A 21408-nucleotide genomic window follows, 5' to 3' on the forward strand; every position below is an offset into this window, starting at 1 on the left:
TTCCTATGGTTAAGCATTGAAGCAAACATTTTAAGAAAAAGGGTTAAAAATAAAGTGCCAACATTTTCTTACTGTACAGAATTGTTTCTTTGTGATAAAAGATTCTTTAAAAGACATTCTTTGTAGAACAGAGGTTACTGTGAATACAAAGAGCTACTCCAGTGAGACAGAGAGGTGCTTCTTCAACGTTACACTCAAAAGGAAAGAAAAAAAGAGAAAGAGAAGGTGGCTAACACAGAGTAATTTAAAAAAAAAATGCTAAAAGAAGGAAGAATCACTTCCCTGTATATAAAAATGAAAAAAATAAATGTCCTCTCACTTTCTTTTCATTTACCAATGTTTTCTACCCAGTAACTTCTCTGATTTAACTCCAAGTTCCCTCTATTGTCAATAACAGAAGAATCAAATGCACTTGTTTTAGTTGAGAGTTTAATGTTGGAAGAAGAAAGCTACAAAATTAATTTTAGAAATGGATGACTCTACATATGCAGCAGGACAGATCAACTCCACTAAGATGAAGAAGATGATGAACACTACAATGGACAATGATGGACAAGTACTCAAGTGGATTCATATTACTGAATTTTGATTTAGTATGCAACGCACTACTGGGTTTGATACTGTTATTGCTGCGGGGGACTCAACTCCCCACATTATAACAATACAAATAAACTGAACTTGTTTGGGATGGAATACTGAAGAAATCTCAGATATCAAAACACTAGATAGAAATGTAAGGGACATATTTTCGGAAGACAACCAAAGATACTTTCCCATTTGTGATGTTACAAAAAGAATGACTGGCATAGGGCTGCCCTAAGCGTGCCTATGTTAAACCAAGCTGAACTGATAATTATGACAGTTCAAAACATCATTACTCCTCTTCTGGAGTGCAGGCTGTGGGTATTTCTGGCTCTGTCTTCCTGTTGTTAATGCTAATGTCTTCCCTCTGTAAGAGCGGACACAGTCAAGGTAAAATGATTAGACATTCATAAAAATCTCTGATTGCTAGCAGTGCTTTGTCTGCAGAGACCCACTGTCTCGGCTCCAAACATTTGCTAATAGTGTCTAGAAAATTCAAACCCACACAATTAGCCAAGCAAAAATGAAAGCTGCCATTTACAGGTTTTATTGTTTCATTTTTCTTCTAGGAAAAACATTGAATATCCCCTCAAGAGAGATGCTGTATTAAAAATTTCTTTGCTAAAATGACACTTCTTCCTTTGATCTTCACTTCTGGAGTCATTTGACCTCACATAGCATCTTCTCACATGAGAAGCCAAAGAGCTCTTCTCTGTGTAAGTTGAATTCACACTTTTGTGCAGGTATACAAAGACTTGAAACTATTGAATGGATTAAATTCCTTCCTTTCTTATTATGGTGCCTGTATGCAAAGGCCTAGATCAAAATTACACTTATCATTAGACTCTCAGTCTCTTTCCATGTTACTCCCTCCTCCTTTACCTTCCTTAAAGGTCACTGCTGGCTGGTGGTTCCCAGTCATGCCTTGGCTTCAGGCTCTGTAAATTTTCTTTCTGAAGATGAGTGTCTAGACAGGCAAATCTTTGTTAGCTACTTACACCTTTATTAGCCAATGTCAAGAAATTAAGCAAAGGGTCAGATCATGTTACCAGTCAGTAACACAGACAGCTTCTGAGCCACCTCTTGGGAGTGTACACCCCGGATAGCAGAGTATTTGAAGAAGGCTGAAAAAGTTTCTTTTCCTTCCACTTATTACAAGCACCCTTATTCTTTCTTTCATCTAACAAGAGCCAAATTAATGAAGTATGCAGTACGATATTGTGAAATATGTACCCTTACAAGTTAATACCACAAAACACATAGTTAAAATGGTATAGCATATTTGTCAGAGTGCTTATACATTACTATTTATTTATCGAAAAGAAAAGTAAGGCTTAGAGAGTACTGACCAAAGCATAACTACAGCTGGTCTCATAATAAGACATTGCAACCATGAAGAGAAAGACTGTTATGTAAGACTGCAGAGAGCACACTAAAGAAACATAATGCTTCCAGTCAAGGGCTGAACTGGAGAATTTTCATCATTATAGATCATAGCAGGTGACAGACACCTCCTAGAGACAGCTCACATAATTTAAATAACTAATTTACGAGGGTTTAAAATAAGATACTGTCTTATATAATCAGCTATTAACATTTCACTTCTCACATGTAAGTTTTTGTTTGCTCTTCAAAAGAACCCCAGTTGCATATACTTGACATTATAGAGGAATTTGGCTTTACCTGAATCATCTACTCTCAGCTTTTTACTGGGATTGTCACCACTGTCATCATCGGACATTTCCATCTCCTCTTCCCGGCGGATTCCCATGAGCTGTTCACTGTGAGCATTTCGGAGCTCCTAAAACCCAAAATGACCTTTTGTCAATATTAACTTCCATAAAATCATCATGTATTATTTAGTATCTGTTTTTAGTGTTGTTCTGATTTTAATTATAAATCATTTATCATTGCAATCGTATTTATTTGTGTATGAATATTTATAACAACAGTAGCACAGGGAATCCTTCCTGTGAAATAACAGAGTTTATCAAAGGTTAACACTCAAGGAAAACAAGAGAGAAAGTGAGTCTCCACATTGAGCGATCTTTAGTTCTACTAAACATAGCAGAATGCTTTAACAGCAGTGATAATGCTTAAAAACGTGTATAAAGCAGACTGATAAAGACATTGTCAGCCTGCTTAAGGTACAGCTAATTCTTGCTTCTCTCTGCCACTTGGGGTAGGATTCATCTGACCAAGTGTAGGTGTTTCCATTAAACAAAGTCATATTAATTACTAAGTGCCTAGTTCTCTCTGCTGATGAAGAGAGCAGAGAGCAGCCAGTGCAGATGGAGTGCTCTACATTGTAGGTGCCTAACACTGGGCAAAGGAATCTCACCCTTTCTCCCTGTGCTCAGATCGCCTCAGATTTAAAAGAGCCGGCCCAACAGTGCTGTCCTGAAAATCTCTGCATCTTGCTCCAAAACAGGTGCCAGCACGGACAGCCTGGTCGCCGGGCGACCACCGCAGGGTGGGTAGGCAGGCAGGCGAGCGGGCAGGGAGCCCGTGCACATGTCACCAGGTAAATGATCAGCAGGCACGCGGGCTTTGTGGGAGTCTAGACGATCTTTGTTCTGTGTAGAAAAGCCAGCGTGGGTGTAGCGGCTGGCTTTTTAATGGCAGCGCTGAGAAGATTGAGAGGACTCTATTTTGCCCTAATAATCCTGTCAGGTGTAACACGGGGATGCTGCACCGTGATTAGTGTAGGCCTTTTCAGTCTGAAGACAGCTAATTTTTCTGCCAACAAAGAACCTAATTCCCAAAGAGGTGGTTTGAAATCTCTGAAACAAGGAAGAGTCATGTGGAAGGAGGAGACAGCATTGAGGAGTCCGACCACTGCTCTGTGCAATTAACAATAAGCTGTCAGAGAGGGACTGTGTGAAAAAAGGGAAGGCGTTTCCCTGGAGCTGTTCCCTTGGTTCATCGGCAGATCTCAAATATTCCAATAAATGTATATGTGTCCATTAATCCCAGCAAAGGCAAGGAAGCTAATTAGTGGGCGTTTTACATGAGAATAATTTCAAATTTTAAAAAAAGTGATTAAAAAGGTAAATTGTCAACCAGTGTCTCATGCAATCAGAGGCACCTCTGGAATAAATTAGCAAGCCATTTCTTAATTCCTTTTTGGAAAAGGCCACCCACACTTTTTCCCAGGGAAATATACTGCACACATGAACAGACATCATCTTACATTTACTGCCTCTTTAGGGGATAAATATCCTTGATGCATCAATGTCTACATTATCAGCAAAGCCAATAAACTTCCATGGAGAATGTCTATGTGTATGAATGTTTTCTTCGGGTTTGGGTTTCTAGCAAAGCTTTATAAATTCAGAAAAAGGGGGAAGGTGATCAGGTAATTAAACAAAATAGTAGATAATGTCACGGTTAGAAAATATTATTTAAATCAAAGATTCCATTTGGTACATTTCCATCACATTTCACATCTGAAAAGCAGGCATTTCTAAAATATTTTGTTTCAGTGAGAGCCTTCGCATGTTTTTTAGTTGTTTCTGTTGTCCTTTTTTTAGGAAAACAAAAGGCAATAACATCTGAAAAAGCAAGTAGTAAATTAACATTTCTGTAAAAGTCCAACTCTTACACATTTCAGTTTATTAAAGATTTAGAAGCCAGCAAATGCAACACACCACATCCCTTTACAGAAAGTTAGTTTAAGAAGGGATGGTCAATATAATTGAAATAAGCTACTAGCAAATCATATTTTCATACTTCTCTAAAAGATAAGACAAACATCAATCCCCAACTTCCCAACTTTCAATTGAACAAAAGCTTTATCCACTACTTATATGAAATATTTGTGAACAAAATGCAAAATACAGTTTATACCAATAAATTATGCTAACATTTTAAGTGTCCCATTATTGTGAAGTCATTTTATATTCACCATAACAGCACTGATAATAAAGAATTCATTTGGTATTCATGTGGATGTTACATTTAGTGCCATTGGTATTCAACTGTAATTTAGCGCTAGTTAATGGGCACTTAAAATGTTATCCAAATGATTTATATTGCAGCACTTTAGTGTTTCTCAAACTAAGTGTACAACACTTATTTTACAAGTGTACTACAAAATAATTAAATAAGTGCACCTTACCTTCTAAAATTTTTATTCTGAGACAGAGAAAAATCATTTAGAGGACTGTGAAACTAATAATCAACATACTGTACTACATGAAAGTAAACCAAGTGTATGTAGGTTGCTCATATTAAAAAAAAAAAAAAAAGGAAGAAGAAAGAAAGAAAACAAAGACAGCGGTACTTACTTTTTAAAATACAGGCTCATAGCGTACATACTGAATTAAAAACGAAAGCTGGATGACCAAAACACAGGATGAGTTCTAGCACGTCCTTTGCTGCCACTCACAGCAAGCAGAATTAGAATCCCATTTGCTCTGCTCGTGCTTATGACAGTCATACATGCATGGTCCCACATTGCTAACTCTGCGTTGTAGTATGATTACATTTATACTGGTTTCTTTGCAAACATAATACTTAGGATAAATACAAGTGATGTATCTACTTTTTTTAAAGATAAACATAAAACAAATGGGAAGGAGCATGTCATAATTCTAGACTTAATATGCTTAAGTCATTACTTAGGAAATAAATTCTCTATTTTGTTTTCGGGCAGGTCTTATAATGACCATATGATGCCACAATGAGAAAAAAAAATCTGTGCTACAGAATACGTCTTTTAAAAACAGATCACAATGACTCCTAGAAAGATGTTTTTCCAGAAGTAATTCTTAATTCTATCCTTAGTTGAAAATATTGTTCACAATTTCACTACTTCAGTTCATTATTTTAGATAGTAAACATAATCCTCCAATGATTTCCCAAATCTTGCTTGAAAAATAAAAACACATTGCTCTCTGTCTTAGTGTTATTTAATGACTATTATCATAATGAGAGCAATGGGAGCAATTCATACTGTAGATGAGACTGTATAATGGCCAGTTGATTAAGAGCTAAAACAGTAGCCGTAAATATTGCTGAATACACTATGTCCAGCTACAACCACACTCGTTCTGTGTCAATCCAGCTGTGAGATGATGGATAGAAAGTAATAATAAAATCACCAACCTCAGAATGCTTTCGCCAAATGTCTATGTTCTTTCGCTGGGCTTTCGAGAAATGGTCCCAAGCTTTTTGTCTGGTAGAAGCGTTGAAAACGGCGACAATCTGCTCAACTTTGGTGAACAAGGAAGTCAAACAAGACAAGCAATTTATGTTGTGATCACTATAGAGAAGCAAAGCAAAGACACTAGGAGTCTATGGATGATGTCATTACTGAAACAACATCATCAATATCCATCCAATGATGTGTCTTTTGTACTTACATTTTATCAATGTTGGAGATGTCTCCCTTCAAGTCTGTCTCCATAACTTTACACAGCTTATAACTATGCACCAAAAAAACATGCATGCAGCTGCTTCCCAGTGATGTCTGCTGGAACTCTCTGTGCAGCCACACGCCTTTGTGTGTTGCTATAGGCGTGTGACTACAGAAACAACACTTGAGGCATAAACCTGACGCATGTTCCCCTGTGGCAGCTGTGTGAAAGACAAGCAGACTCTGCCTTGGAGGGTGGCTATCTGATAGCGGGAATTTGCCAGCAGACAGGAAGGGCTAAACCATACATTAATGCAGCATTCTGTAGCTGCAGCTGTTGCTTCTCTGCTATTTAATATAAACAGGCTCACCTGTGGTAGATCATGCTGTCCTGTGTCCATGGCCTATGCATGTTTATGTACATGAAGAGTCACATTTTTGTGCATATAAGATGGAGAAGAGATGTGAAATGGGCTTCCCTCATTCAGCTCTAGTGAATTTGTTCTGAAGTCAGACACCAATATTTAGGACAATATCCAGGACAATTAAGATCCTTATGTTTTTAGCTACTTGTTCATCCTAAATCAGAACCTTTTCTCCCAACACTTTTTTCTGTGTCTTTGCATCAGTTACAAGCAACATTGTCCTTCCACAACAGTGACCTGCCTAAAAATGATTTGGCCAAGATGTAAGTTGTCTTGATCCCAGCACAGTTAACTGAAGGACCACCAAGAGAAATCCAGATTTTCTACAAATGACTTGGGTTGTGTTCCTGAGTGAGCAGCTGTGCTGACCTATGAAGTCAAAATGAAAAATGCTTCAACTCTGTGACACAGTTCTTGGCTACTTATCTCTTTAGATTCCTGGGCTGTAATGATGCCCACTGTTTTGTAAAGCTGCAGCTTGCAGCACCTTCGTCCCCTCTCTTTCATTGAGAAATGGTGGCAGGAGTGCTGTAATGCCCTCTGATCTGGTCTCTCATCCTGCTCTCCTTCTCCCCTCAAGTCACACACGTAGAGGTTCTCATTATACATAACAACCTATCTTTCCTAAAACAGTGACCTCACATAGTCAGTTATGTATCTTTCACCTCTAGATCTGAAAGTTACTCACTCACTGGAAAAGGAGCACATCTATTTTATTCTCTATTTACCACCGTTGCAGGCTGCTTTCAGATTCAGGAACTACAACATTTTGAATCACATATGGAAATTTTTCTTTGCAATCATTACCACTGGTTAAATAATTTCTAAAGCCATAGAAATAAATGTTGTCTTTTAAGATTAATACTTATATGTAGTTTATACTAAAGAAGGCACCTCAAAACTACTGGGATGTTCCAATCCATTTGTGATCTGTTCAAGTTTTAATAGCAGATGTGATAATTTCGGCCTATTAGAACTTGCTTGGAGTGAAGGGTGGATATATAAAGGAAGTTATGCTGTGTATATTTATTCAATTGATTTGAAAAGAATGAAAATGTTAAAGTACTCTATTATTACATGTATAGAAACTGAGGCTAGAATTTAATTACTGTCATTGTGTTGATGACCCAGTGCTCAGAAAAACTTGCTTAATTAACAATCTGGGCTTAGATTGCAAGTGGAAATTCAAGTAGAAAAGATTCACAAAGAGATTAGGAAGAGCTGGTTTGCCATTTTCCACTAATAGGTATTAATAAGATCATCTGAATTTTGAAAAACATTTGAACTTTAAAGTGTTTAATTTCCAATCTGTGAATAGGTGCTAAGACTTATTGAAAGTCATTACCTGATCATTTCAGAAACTCTCCTCAACGAAACACAAGCTAGGAAGATGTCAAAGAGTTTTTCTTGCGTAACTGCAGTAGACAAAGTGAGGAAAAGAAGGCTCTCCTTCACTTACCTAACTTTCAGGTATTAAAAAAACGAAAGGGGGTAGGGTACTAAGAGTACTAGAAGTTAAAAATAAAGGCATTTAAAGAAACTTTACGCAACAGACAGCTAGTGATAATAAAAAAGGGAAATGTAGGGGAGAATATAAATTAGTACGTATCAAAGACCAACATCCCACTACTCTATAGTAAAAGAATGTCAATATATATACAGCAATTTAAATGTACACAGTAATCTAGGCTATGAAGTGTTACAAACACCCACAGGTAACAGCCAACTTAAAAGGTCTCCAAGCATCACATTAGAGCTAAAGAGCAGCCAAAGCCATGGTTCAACAGTACTGGGAAAAGGCTTCACATCTCTTTGTACTGCATCAAAATCCTGCATTGGCATGCTGAGATTGCAATCCAATATAAACCCATTCTGCCAGTTCACATTTGTTTGCAGGTTAATTCATGTTGCATCAAGATTCACTTGTTCTCCCACAGACACCTTGGAAGCCTAAAGCTGGCATAAGTCCTGTGCTCTGGCTATTTGGTAGACAAGACACAATGTACCCATCACTGATCAGGACCCTATCTGTACGAGTAAGTGATCCCGCAGCACACAGCCCATAAGGATGGTAGATTCATCCCTAAGGAGAAGCCAGGAGAGTTTATATCAGCCGAGAAACTGTCCAGTTAACTCACTTTTCCTCCATGTCTGGGTAAGATTTGGCTAAAAAGAGGCCCCAGATTTTGGGCTGATATCTGCAGAATCTGAGTGAAACTGTTGCTCCCAGTCTCACTGCTGACCACAATTTTCTGACTATTTCCTGACCTCCAGAAAGAAATTTTCAAAATGAAATAACAGATCATACCTATCTCTCTAAGGCACCTTGAACTCTAGGATGCACAGTACTGTCAACTGTGGCTGGTAAGTAGAATTATTAAGTAATATGAAATATTCGTTGTCAAACATCCGTTGGTGATTTCTATGCTATATCAAATTTTCATTGACCATATGCAAAACTGTGTCCTTACTAAATTAGGTTTTAAAAAACCACATTGTTCTGGAAGGTTCCATACCATAATCTTTGTTTTTCCTATCAATATAACTTACAGGATGCAAATAATTGCATCTTTCCTAACAGCTTATTCTGTGGCTGGTAATTTATGTGGCATGTTTCAGACAAAGGATTATTATCTAATTGTTTTTCTGCTGAGTTATAAATAACTAAAAAGACCCAAACAACTAAGCCCAGAGTGATATGTAAGTGCCAATGTTTAACAAATGCAGTGTAACTACAATACACTTTATATTAGAGGTGCCAGCTCATAGTAAGCATATTAAATGAAAGTTTAATCTCAGCTTCTGTTGCCATAAAACATGCTACCAGAATAGGGTATTGTGATCACGTATAAATGTAAAATCAGCCAGAAAAACTAGGAACAACAAAAATCCCTTAAATGATGCCTCCAGAAGTTGCATACAAGATTGGATTAAAGGGAAAACTAGAATTAGACCAAGGGCAAGAGAATATTTGACACAGGATATTTGAAAATTATACTAACAGAGAAGAACAGAAATAAATGAGAAATAAAGTATAGCCTCATCTGTAGATTAAGAGGTAGAGAGAATACTTTTACCATCCATTACATTTATCAAGCAGGCTATTTTAAATAGATGACTGAGTGAAGGCTGAAATTTCTTCTTGGATTCAGGAGACAAGGAGTAGTCAATTTTTTATACTATCAGCTGCCATGCACACGTGAATATTTTTAATTTCTTGTATGCAATAATAAAGAACATCAGCAACTACATGTTTGATAATGCCTTAGGATAAAAACGAAACAAAAAAGCAACTGAAACACAACGTGTTAAAATAGAACCAAAAGTCTTTGCTGGCAGATATAATAATCAGATTTCATGTAGAATTTCACTCCAAATTCCACCAATTAGTGATACAGGATGAAAAGGGCTTTGCACTAAATTACTGTAAGTGCAAGAGTAGAATATATGGCAATTTAGCTCAGAAAAATTCTGTAAGAGTGCGACAGTTGACATGCAGGGTAAAAGAAAAATTCCACCCATAAAATTACAGTGTAAAGGAAACTGTTACAGTAAATGTATAACATGCTTTTCTAATACAGATTTGCAGCACAAGGATACAGAGTTGGTGTGGTTCGGGTCAGAAGCCTTGCTGCTGAATTCTGAGTAAGCTGGAGTCTGCCAATTGATTTGGCTCCAAGCCCAGCAACAGCAAACCAAGGAATTACAGTAGTCAAGGCTAGACACTATGAGTGAGTCTCCAGGTCAGTTTTGGATAGGAAACAATATTTTTGTCAACACTCCTGAAAGACGTTTGGTGACGTACTGAACAGATCTTACCATTAAATCCAAGGCTAAAATTGCATGTTGGCGAATGACATATAACATCACTAAGAGAAACGGTAGGCAGATTGCAGAGTAATGAAATAAACATTTTTTTTTTTTAAAGTTAATCTGGGCCCAACTCTCAGTGTTTTGGTTATGATACTGTTTACTTTCAGAAAATAATTTGCCTTTCACACATTTACAGCTGAAAAGTTGCAGCCCCTCTCTGTTACTCAATGTATGTGCCATAGAGAAACAGATGTGGTTGCCATTGACTGGCAGAGGAGGGAACTGAAAAAGTTGGGAGTATCACCCTGAAGAAGCCTGCAGATAATGCAAGGGACAAGGTTTAAAGTAAAGCATCCTGCTGGTCATCAGTTGTATACATAAGCAAATGCCATTATAGATTTGTATAATGAAGACATAGATTTTGACAGATGTGCAAAATTACTCATCTGCCACAAATAAAATTACAACCTTGCTTTGTTTTGTTCTTGCTTTTGTGTGGGGTTTGTGTTTGTTTGTTGCTTTTTTTTTTAAATAAAACAACAAAAAACCAAGAACCCAGAAAAAATCCACGGGTATCAACAAGAAGGTGAATCATGCCTGCAATTCCAACAGTGAAGAGGAGACTACTGTTTGGTCTGCTTGTTGTCTGGGTGGCTGTAGCTTCCTTAAGATGTGATCTTAAGAAATGGCATGATAAAGGAGAAAACCACAGGACTTTTTTATTATATCCCCAAATTCTACCTTTATGGACAGACCAAGAAAATGGTGCCCCCAGTGATTTATCTCCCAAATCATTTTGTTGTGTGGGAAGTTAGCTTGCAAGGCTGCCATCCCTCAACTTGCCAGCAACTGCAACCGTACTAGCAATCAAAACCAGCCAGGGACCATTCTCGTCCCCTGAAACCAACTGGCACAACATTATGAGTGTCCCTGCAGCAGCCACCCTTCTTTCTCCCTAAAAAGATCCTAAACCCACATTGCATAGGAAAATGCTCTCTGGTCCAGAGCAACAACTTTCTTATGGTTGAACAGTATGGACAAGCCTGCCCTCGCTCAGCTTTATTTACTCCTATAGACGGAATCAGTGGGGTCATCTTCTTGCAGCCTTGCCTCTTCTGCTCTTGTCCTGATGCAGGAGTCTCAGTGTTCCAAAGGGCCATTATGAGGCTTACTCGGTGGAAGAAGGATGTTTTCATCTTTTGTCTACCCTGTCTCACCTACCCGAATAACAGAAAGAATGAGAATCAAGTCTAAGTGTTCTCCCTCTAAGTTACACTCTATTATTTCTACAATTCCATTTGGGCCTACAGGGTTTGAGACCAGAAGGAGGTTTATTTGGGTTGATGCTTGATTCTCCTTCCTCTTCTGTCTCGCTCAGACTGGTCCTAGTCAATGCGCATGCATGGGTTATTAAGAAGCCGAGTGAAAATGCCCCATTTTCAGAATTTATACTGAAACCTGCATAGTAACTTGTCTGAGGTACATATAGCAACAATTATTAGTTCTAGAAATGGAAGAAGACTCCTTGTTAAACTTTGAAATAAAAAAATACAGTCTGAATAAAGAGAGCCCAGTTTGCCCTGAAAGGTATTGCTAGAAAATCTGTCTACAAAATAAGCTTTGAAAATCTTTTAGGTTGTGAAATGTGGTTTAATTTACAACAAAGAAACTGACAGCTCGGTTTAACAACAAGTTCTGGCGCCATGCCATGTCACAAATCACTTGGACTCAACAAGACCCCTTCACCTCCATGTCGTTTCTCAACAAACAGGAACCTGACATCAGGCCAGCACAACACAGTAGGGCAGGTACAAATGTACAGTACCTGCTCTTTTAATGCCACCATCTTATATTACAGAACAGACTTTATGGACCTTGTGTTGACATCCAGATACAAACCTAAAAAAAATCCTCACGGACCGCCCTCTCCCCCCCCTCAACTGAAAGGAAGATTAAGTGAATGCTACTTTCTTCATCAGCTTGACAAGATTATAAACCATCCCCAACACACTGCATTTAATTAGCTGTTCTCATTGTTATTTATGGTTAGGCAGACCTTTTTTTCAATTCTCAGACTTAAAAATAGCAGAAGTAGGAACAACTATTTTTGTAAACCTGTCCAAAAAAAGAACCATAAGGGAACTCTGAGATGAAGGAACATCATAAATGTGACTGAACTCTGGTTCAGGTCTCACTGAGTGAAGGGATTCTTTCTAAATAATAATTGTCCAGGGATCTTGCAGATTAAAATCTTTCTAGGAGATCAAGAGGGCTATATTTTTTTCAGGCATAATATGATTTATTTTGCTGAAGAAAAACAACGGAGAGGTGGATGAGGAGGCTTCAACAGCCATAGCCTCTTCTGGCAATCAAACAAAAAAATCGTCTCACACATCTTAAGTGGGAACATTTACTTCTCCTTCTGTTGCCATACCGTATATCCCCCTGCTTGCCATGTCTTGTCCCCTTCTCTTTTTGTTTACTGCCTCCAGCCTCATCCTACTTCTGCATTTTTTTTCCCTCTTTCTGTGTGTGTCCACCCTTCCCTCCCACATAGTCTATCCCTTTCCAAAACTCTTTTCCTGTCTCCATAACATCTCTGTCATCATCACAAACTACACCATTTGGGACAAATCCAGTGACTTGACATGAAGCAAGACTAGTGCCTACTGAAGGAAGTGTTTAAACCAGTCATAGTTGTATAGGGCTATTCATATCCATATTTACAAGGTTTATTCATTCACATATAAGCAGCCCTAACATCTTTAGATGTGAGAGCCACGTGACGCGTGTGCATTGCAAACTCGGAAAACCTTTTGGGTGAAACCTCCATCTTTCCTTCCTTGCTCCAATGCCTTACTCACATCCCTTATTGTTCATTTCCATACAACATTTACAGTTCGGTTCTGTGAAGCATCAGGCCCCTACCTCCATCTCTACTCAGCAAGGCAGCTCAAAACCAAGCACAGATTTCCATGTGATTCAAGCATGTGCTTTTTTGCCTTGAACCTTGCTTCACCATCTAGGAGATCCTGCAGGATCCAGGCAAGTGGCACAAGTTGTCAAAATAGGGTCTTAGACTGAAATCTCTCAGGAGGCAGTGCTTTTATTTTGCTATAAAACACCATGCAAATCCAATGGCTTACATTAAAAAAAAAAAAGTCTTAAAAATAACAGAAGAGTTTTTGTTGAAATTCTGCCCATGCTTAAATTGATACCAGGATTCCTATTGACTTTAGGTGGAGTGAAGGCTACAGAAAATGGAAGGATTGAAGAAATTCAAAGAAACACAAAGGATAAACTATTTGAAACACTACAGGCTGCAACCACAAAGGGTTATACCACCAGAAAGTGGGGAGAAATTATAAGAATGCAAGGTAAAATAGATATATAGTCTTTAATCTCTTTGCCACTGCTGCAGCATCCTGGATAGAAATACTTTTGAGAACCTGTGTACAGGAGACGGAAAATAGGAGGACAAGTAAAGAAGAATAGAGATACTCAGCTGAGCTTTACTGGACAAATTGGCAGTATAGAAGGAAGCAAAAAGCACACCGACTACGTGAGGTAATCAAAAGGGACTGGATGGATTGTGGAGGTTATTTTGTATTTAATTCTTTTTTTAGAAATACATCAAGGTAGAAAGTAATAGTGGCAACTAATTACACGAATGATTAATGTTTTTATTTGTATTATAGCAGCATTCTATGACACCAACTGAGATCTGGGCTGCACTGTAAAAACACATTACATGACTCAATCTCTTTCACAAAGGACTTAATGACGACCTAAAAATTGCACATAAAGTAAGCTCATATTTTTGAATTAGTCACTGGCAAAAGAAAGAAAGACTGTAAAGCTGGACAATTAAAGAGGAAGAAAATCCTTTTAGAAGTTGTTATTAATGCAGAGCAATTGAAAGAATACTTGGAAAGCATGAATGCATGTAAAAAGTCTGACTGCTAAGAGAATTTTAACCAGCATTCTTTCAATACCTGTAATGAAATTGTCTTCATTTTTAGTACTAAGAGAATATACTAAAAAGTGGAAGGATTATTGGAAAATTTGGGAAAAAAGGACTGCAGTACCGAATTTAAAGCAAAACAAATAAGATGGTGATTTTAGTAATCACCATCATTTCAATGTAAAATCTACCTTTTCTAAAATAACGGGGCAACATTTGAAGTGAACCTGTAATGAGAAAAACAAACTGATATCAATCCTTTTTTTTTTGAAGATAGCTCAAAAAGTATTTTAAACATTTTTTTCTTCATTTTTTTAATATTAAAAATACAGATTCTATCTGTGAAGGCACTGATAATGTTAGAATAGATTAAATCATATCCAGAGAGATCAGAGAATGAAAATACCAGAAGAGAGCAAAATTTTGTTCAGTCTGTTGAGAATGCACTTCCCTTCAGAATTATTTAAGTTCAATTTTTAAAAAGGGCGGGGGAGGGGATGGAGAAGGACAGAAATTTATATCAGATACCTACCAGTTATTTGAAAAAAAGTCAGAGTACTCTAATACCTCATTAAACTTTTTCAGGAGGAAGGGAGGAAAAACTCAAGGTGACAATCCTGACCTTCCCATGGTGAGGGGAAATACAGTCTTCTCCCCAAACCTTTGATTCTTCTTAATGAACAGTCCTATTAAATCAACTCAGAGGTGTATCCTGTGTTATGAACAAAAGGGCTAAGAATGCTTAGCAACAAGCTAAGCAGGTAAACTGCACAATTTCACAATTCCACATTCCTTTGGTTTCAGGACTTCTTGAAAGATGAGTATCTCTGTTTTTACTTCCATGTACACCTTTACATGCAATGCAAGAACACAGGGAAGCAAACAAGCTTACTGTCAGTGGAACAAAGTTGCAGGCACTCTGTATACTAAGCTGTGGAGTTAAAATAAATTAAAGAGCAAGAAAATCCTTTTAGAAGTTGTTATTAATGCAGAGCAATTGAATTGATGGCAAGATGCATAGAGTATCTACAGAATGACTGGAAATAGACTATGCAGTTCAGATCTTGAGACCACTTTGAAAAAATCAAAGCAGGCTACAGCAGGTAGACTTGTAATGAAATTCTGGCTGATGATGCTGTGCACTTGCTTTAGATGATGCCTAATACTCCAGTAGCTCTGGGTTCTTCCCCCTTCCCCTCCTCACCCATGTCAGTTAAGTGCAGTGGCACACTTACATGGGAGCTGTTAGATTCAGAGCACCATAGCACATCACTCTGATCACAGCTCCTTGCAAAGCTGGGATACTACTCACATGCAGATGGCTTTTCCTCTGCCACCACCGTGTCTTTTGTGGAAAAGGTAGTGAAGTGGTGTGAACGAAAATTGCAGTGCTTTTTCTGACCCACTCAGAATTCAGCTTATTGTCCAGTAGGGACAAAGTAGGGACTCACTCAGATGCTGTCTCTTTCCTTTTTAAAAGAATTAAAGATGTCACTTTTACCCCCAGATATGAATCCTGGTATTTTAAGACTTCATAAGTGGTCCAAACCTACAAGGTTTTGGTCTCTAATCACAATTAGAACTGTACCAAGAAAAAGATACCAATATTTTATTTTTAGTTAGTGGCAAAATCTATTTAACAATTTACAAATACGCCAGCAGAACTACTGAAGATTATATCCTGTCACTTATAAATGACATTAAACTTTGTAACAGTTTTGATTTTACTTCTTATTATGATAGCATGGTAACTAGCAGCTGAAATGGTAAAAAAGGTGTGTAGCTTGTTCATGAGGCCCCCTAAAAAGACCAGGATGGTCTACTGTGTATATTCGCCCAGTTTGTGTCCTTGGGACTGCTACACTAGATTGCCACTGGATTGCCTAATGCCAACAGCCGGGTTGTCACTTAGCTGTTGAGAATGAAATTCAGGATGACAACCTTTAAACATGTTTAAGAGATTTAGGGGGTCTACGTTCTCTTTTCAAAAATTGCTTACTGAGAGTCAATGAGCTAATTACTGCCTGCCAAGGTAGTGTAAGAACCTGCACCACATCTCTTCTCCCTGGTGCCAGTTAATGCACAAAGGGATCCCAGGGTTGGTGCCCTGGGAACTGCCTTCCCTTTCCAGCAACCTCACATCCATCAGGAGGTAAGTATACTTCTGTGATTAGTTGCACGGGAATAAATGGCTCTGCAGGTTTATACTCCAGCTTGCCCTCTAGTATGAACCATATGTCTACCCACACTTTCAGACTTGCATTTTGATTCTCAGACCTTTTACACAAGTTCTAAGACCCTGGTTGATTATCTGTAATTAAATGTGGTTTACTGGTTAAAGCTCAGGTGCCCTACAAAGTACATGGGAAGAGCTTCACATTTGGGAAGGTATATACAGCCACTGCTTTAACTAGCTGATGGACTATGCATACGCATCTCCTGGGTGGGGACGCGCCATAGGTGCAGCTGTTGTCTCTGTTCAGTGCTGTGTTACTAGAGACATGGAGACACCTCCCTCCAGCTGACATTGCTCTGGATCAGGTGCCTAAAAGCCATCTGTCAGACACCTGAAGGAAGGTCAATATTGCCTTTCAGAGCACCAGACCTCACCATTTAGAGCACGCATGGAAGGAGGGAGGCTTAGGTTCAGTTCCTTCATTGGCATTCAGGGCGTTTAAACATATCTTTCCAAAAGATTGTCCTGACCACTATGCACTGAAATTCCCTGAAGGCCAAGGAGACAGTGAAAGTTAAGGTCACCATGTGACAAGGAAGTAATCTGGCCAGGGGCCTCCGTGATGAAAACCACTGTTCTCCCACAGGCACACAAGAGACTGATTTATAGACCCTGATGGGGATCTGCTACCTAAGTCCCTTCAAGATTCATCCATTAGTAAAATTGACAAAAATGACCCAATAAGTGAGTGTCATTAGCTGCTCAGTACCCAGCTATGGGGCACTTCTGTTAATTACACTGTCTACCTGTCTACCTGCATCTTGCCACACATGGATGTCTCATGGGCTTCCATTTTTCTTAAACATGAGGATCAACATTTACAAGCTTTAGGCTGAAAAGGTTGTTTGGGAGGAAATGAAATGGAGAGGCCTGGAAAGTCAGGGAGCAGCGTCACATGTAACTGTGCAGTGGAACCAAAGTAAAAGAATTTACATACCAAACTGACAGAGACAAAACAATCCAAAATCCTGGAAAACAATCCATGTTGTAAGCACAGATTCAAATCTAGAAAAACTAAGTAATTTAATAAAAAACAAGGTAGTGGGCATTTTTCTCTCTTTATCCCTTAAATAACTGAAGAAGCACCATAATAAGGCTAAGACTCCCGGTAGAACTTACATCAGGGGCTATAAATTGGTGATGTGACAGCAGTAATACATTTTATTTCTCTGATTATCCTGGCAAAAGAATATTGGTCAGGTAATTAATTCACGTGCTGAACACTTGACCCAAATTTTTAGGGGTAATCCGCTTGGTAATCTTCTAAATACCTGCAGGCAGAAATTTGTAGCAGGGATTTCAATACTACTTCTTTAGTAGTTGGGCCATAAGCTGAAATGTTCTGGTCACACTAATCCTCATTAGCATTTTATACCGAGACTCACATAGACAGTGTGTGCGTTCCAGGTGAGCGCACTTGAAGCCCATTTTGCTAATGTATTTCTTCTTCACTCCCCTTAATATTCATTGCTATCATGCTGCCATTTTTATTTAACTCCAAGTTCTTTGCTTGTGCTATGTGCTTCTGTATCAAGACTACACACAGCAAGTGGGATTAATCTGCTCTGAACAAGGCATGTAAAAAGCTGGACATCTGGTTCTGGGCTAGGCCCCCTGCGAGTCCTCTATGGGGAGCAGAGAAACAATGGCATCTCCAAAGGATGATTCATCTCACTGGAAGAGTACCATGAGGTTGGCCTGATGATTCATCCCATGGAGATGCTTATTTTTTCTGCCGACTGCAAATAAAGCCCAGAATGGTCAGCTCAGAGTTGGACATCTGACCTAGATCATGACAGAGGAATGCCACATGGTATTTTAAAAATACTGTAATGCTTATGACAAATGGCCACACAGCTGCAGCATTACACTAGACTTTTGGATCCTTACTGCAGAACAGCAAGTGTGGTTTTTTGCCACTCTGCTGAATTTAATAGACCACATGCACCTATTTTGGTCATCTAATAGTTTCAAATTCTTCTTCATAAAGCAGGTGACATATTGTAACTGATTAAAAAGGGCTGTGGGAAAACAATGGAAAAGGACACATGAAAAACATTCCTCAGATCAACTCAAACACACAAAAATTCTTGAAAAAGGGAAGCTCATTTCACAGTCTCCATGTTTAACAATCTTAGGCATATACACATGTAAAGCAAAAACATCATCCATCTGTTTGTAGAAAGTTTGCAGAGAATTTTAATAAGACCTATAAATGCTAATAATGGCCAATGTTTATGATGTTTATAAAATAACTAATGTCGAGCATCTGGAAAGCTTATAAAATTTGTTCTTATAAAGTCTACAAAGTGTAACACCTTTTCCTGAGTCTGTTTTGTTTTTGCTGACCTTGTTCTCCTAGGCCAGATCTGCCAGAAACTCTCTTCTTCCAGGCATTTCTGTGACTGTGGCACCCTGAAACTCATGGTTTGAAGCCAGACCTATTTCTGGTTTTGTAAGTTCAGCATTCATAACATTACAGAAACAAAGCAGACAGCTGAAAGTGCAAGTTTCCACCTGAAACTACAGGGATCTCTATTTCCAAGTGACAGATGTTCTACAACAGTTGGTGACAAACAGGCTAATTTAGACTGATTTAACTAAAGCTCAGCCTGCTGACAATGGGGGATTTTTTTTTAAATGCAGCTGAAGAAGGCATTTCCGAATGCTAGGGATGGCTGTGCACACAGAGCTACAGAGGCCCTGTTGTGAACTGAACAGCACGGCCACATGTGGTGCCTGTCTCTGCTCCTCACACTCCCTTTTAGATGCTGAGCTGGAAGATGACGTTGCCTAGCCAATTACCAAGGGAATTAGCTGCTATTTAAATTTACTCACTGAACATATATCCTCAGAAATCAAATTACTTTGGCCCAGATTCTTTCTTCTTAAGTTCAGGCACCTAAACTCTAAAATTAGAAGGACATGTGCCCTAGGAGTGAATTGATCTTCTGAGGTGCTGAGCTCTCCATCACATGGAAGGTTCCAGAGGCTGCTCTCCTAACTCAGGCAAGTCCATCTAAGCTTCTGCCTTCAGCCTTAACTTCCAAAGGTCCCGTTAAGGTTGGTTTGGTTTTTTTTTTTCACATGTAAAGATTAGGGGTGTGATTCAGAAATTGCAATGCAACAACTGCATCGTCGTCCTACTTTTGGTAAATTGTTTTGGTTTTTGTTTTTAACTTGCATATGAGAGCTGGGTCCAGGCTCCATCCTTCTGAGTATCATAAAGCCTCTCATGAGCAGCTATGAGTAGACATGTTAAAAAACCAGCAACAATTAAATAAGTTTTCTTTCTTTTTTCTCTTCTCTTCTCTTCTCTTCTCTTCTCTTCTCTTCTCTCCTCTCCTCTCCTCTCCTCTCCTCTCCTCTCCTCTCCTCTATTCTCCTCTCCTCTCCTCTCCCGTCCCCTTCTATTGTCTCCTTTCCCCTCCCCTTCTCTCCTCTCTTCTCCTCTTCCCTTTGAAGAACACTTCTAGGCAAGTATCCGGATTATTGTTTTATGAGGGAACCTCATTAAGGTAGTTTCATTGATTATATTTCTGCACTAAGGAAATAGCTGCCAGCACTAAATATTTCAGGCAGCTTTTCTGCCAAATTAATACTGGCATTGTATCAGACAAGCAGTCTTGATGCCAGCAGCAGTATAGCATATTCTTCTATTGTGGGGGTGGCCTGTATACTGTGAATATACTTCCATAACTTGCTGAATCCTACTTCCTTTTACCTAAACCCAGGCTAAAAATGTAACCTAATTGTCCTCTGTTCTGTAATTGGCCTAGTTAACTAGCTGCAATGGACAGGCTACATATCACTTCTGTCCAGAAAAGCACGAACTTTGCTCAGAACAGGGAGGCTTCTGTCTGGTCCGTTCCTGAAGCGTTATGTCTATGCAACAGTAGACATTACGCATAGAGCATGTCTTTGTCTATTAATAAAAAAACTACTGAAACTTTGCTCACCTTGAGAAATAAGCTCTTAGGAATGGTCCTTGTTCCTCCAAATTGCCATAGGGTACGGAATAGGATATGAAGTAGAATATGACTGCATTGCGACTACTTACCCCCAAACAAACAAAATGATAAAAAAACCACTACCACCACCACCATCACTACAACAACACTGGACAAAAAAGAGTTACTTACATTGAGTGAGGATCCCTGTTAAGGCATTTTTGAAACTCTCCTTGGCTTGCTCCATTTCCTGCTCATGAGCGGCCTTTTCGTTCATGAGCCGGCGGACGTGGCTATTGGCCGACTGCACCATGGAATAAAACTGGTTTGCTGAGCGACGATTCACCTCGCCTCGCTCAATCCAGGTAAGCAGCACTGTGATGGCCTCTGAAAACTTGCTATCATCTAAAAAGATCAAAGCACAGGTTTTAAATTGCAGGCATAAATATCCTGCTGAGAACACATTTTCTGCTCCATGTCACATTAAAATCACCATAAATCCTGTTTGCAATATATCATTTTGGGCAACTTCTAGTTCTTTGTTTTATCGGATGTTGGAAGCCAATACTGCCACATGAAGCTACATAAATCTTCCTTCAAGACTTGTCTTCTGCTGATTTTAATAGCTTTCTCACACCAAAGGGCACCCTTCCCTTCCCTGAGACCCGAGTCCTTCCTTTCACAACATCTCGCTTAAGCCGTTCAGTGATATGAAATGACCTTACAGTGGGAGTGAGGAGACCTCTGTGTCACTTGACCCACTGAGGAAATGAAATGTGTCCACGTTAATCTGCTCAGCCAAAAGCTCAGTCTTGGAGCTTGGGCTCAGCTGTACTTTTGTCAACAGATTTCACTAACATCACATTCTTAATTAACGAACAATGACGAGGCTGAACAATTCCTCCTCAAAGCACTGATTAATTACAAGGAACCGCTTTGAACAGATGATGTGTCTGTACTTGTTTTGTATTTTGCATTTGTCTGTGTTTTCTTCTACATATTTTTTAAAGGAGCCCAGATGAATTCAGGCAAACACCTGGATTTATGTTTACCATTCAGGTAATTAAAATTCTATCTCT

At 38.8% G+C, this 21408-nt stretch overlaps 1 protein-coding gene across 1 annotated transcript in view; it reads right to left on the reverse strand.

Annotated features, from left to right (window-relative positions):
- LOC104459503 (ecto-NOX disulfide-thiol exchanger 1) overlaps positions 1-21163 on the reverse strand; it is a gene marked incomplete at its 5' end in the record, with an annotated part of 85886 nt that extends 64723 nt beyond the window's left edge. Inside the window, 4 exons of the mRNA XM_010084749.1 lie at positions 2266-2383; positions 5692-5798; positions 20522-20736; positions 21115-21163. Coding sequence (XP_010083051.1) covers positions 2266-2383; positions 5692-5798; positions 20522-20736; positions 21115-21163 — 489 coding nt within the window. The remainder of the gene's footprint in view (positions 1-2265; positions 2384-5691; positions 5799-20521; positions 20737-21114) is intronic.
- Positions 21164-21408: the final 245 nt, after the last annotated feature.

Source organism: Pterocles gutturalis, unplaced genomic scaffold (assembly GCF_000699245.1).
Source record: "Pterocles gutturalis isolate BGI_N339 unplaced genomic scaffold, ASM69924v1 scaffold8635, whole genome shotgun sequence".
NCBI lineage: Eukaryota > Metazoa > Chordata > Aves > Pterocliformes > Pteroclidae > Pterocles > Pterocles gutturalis.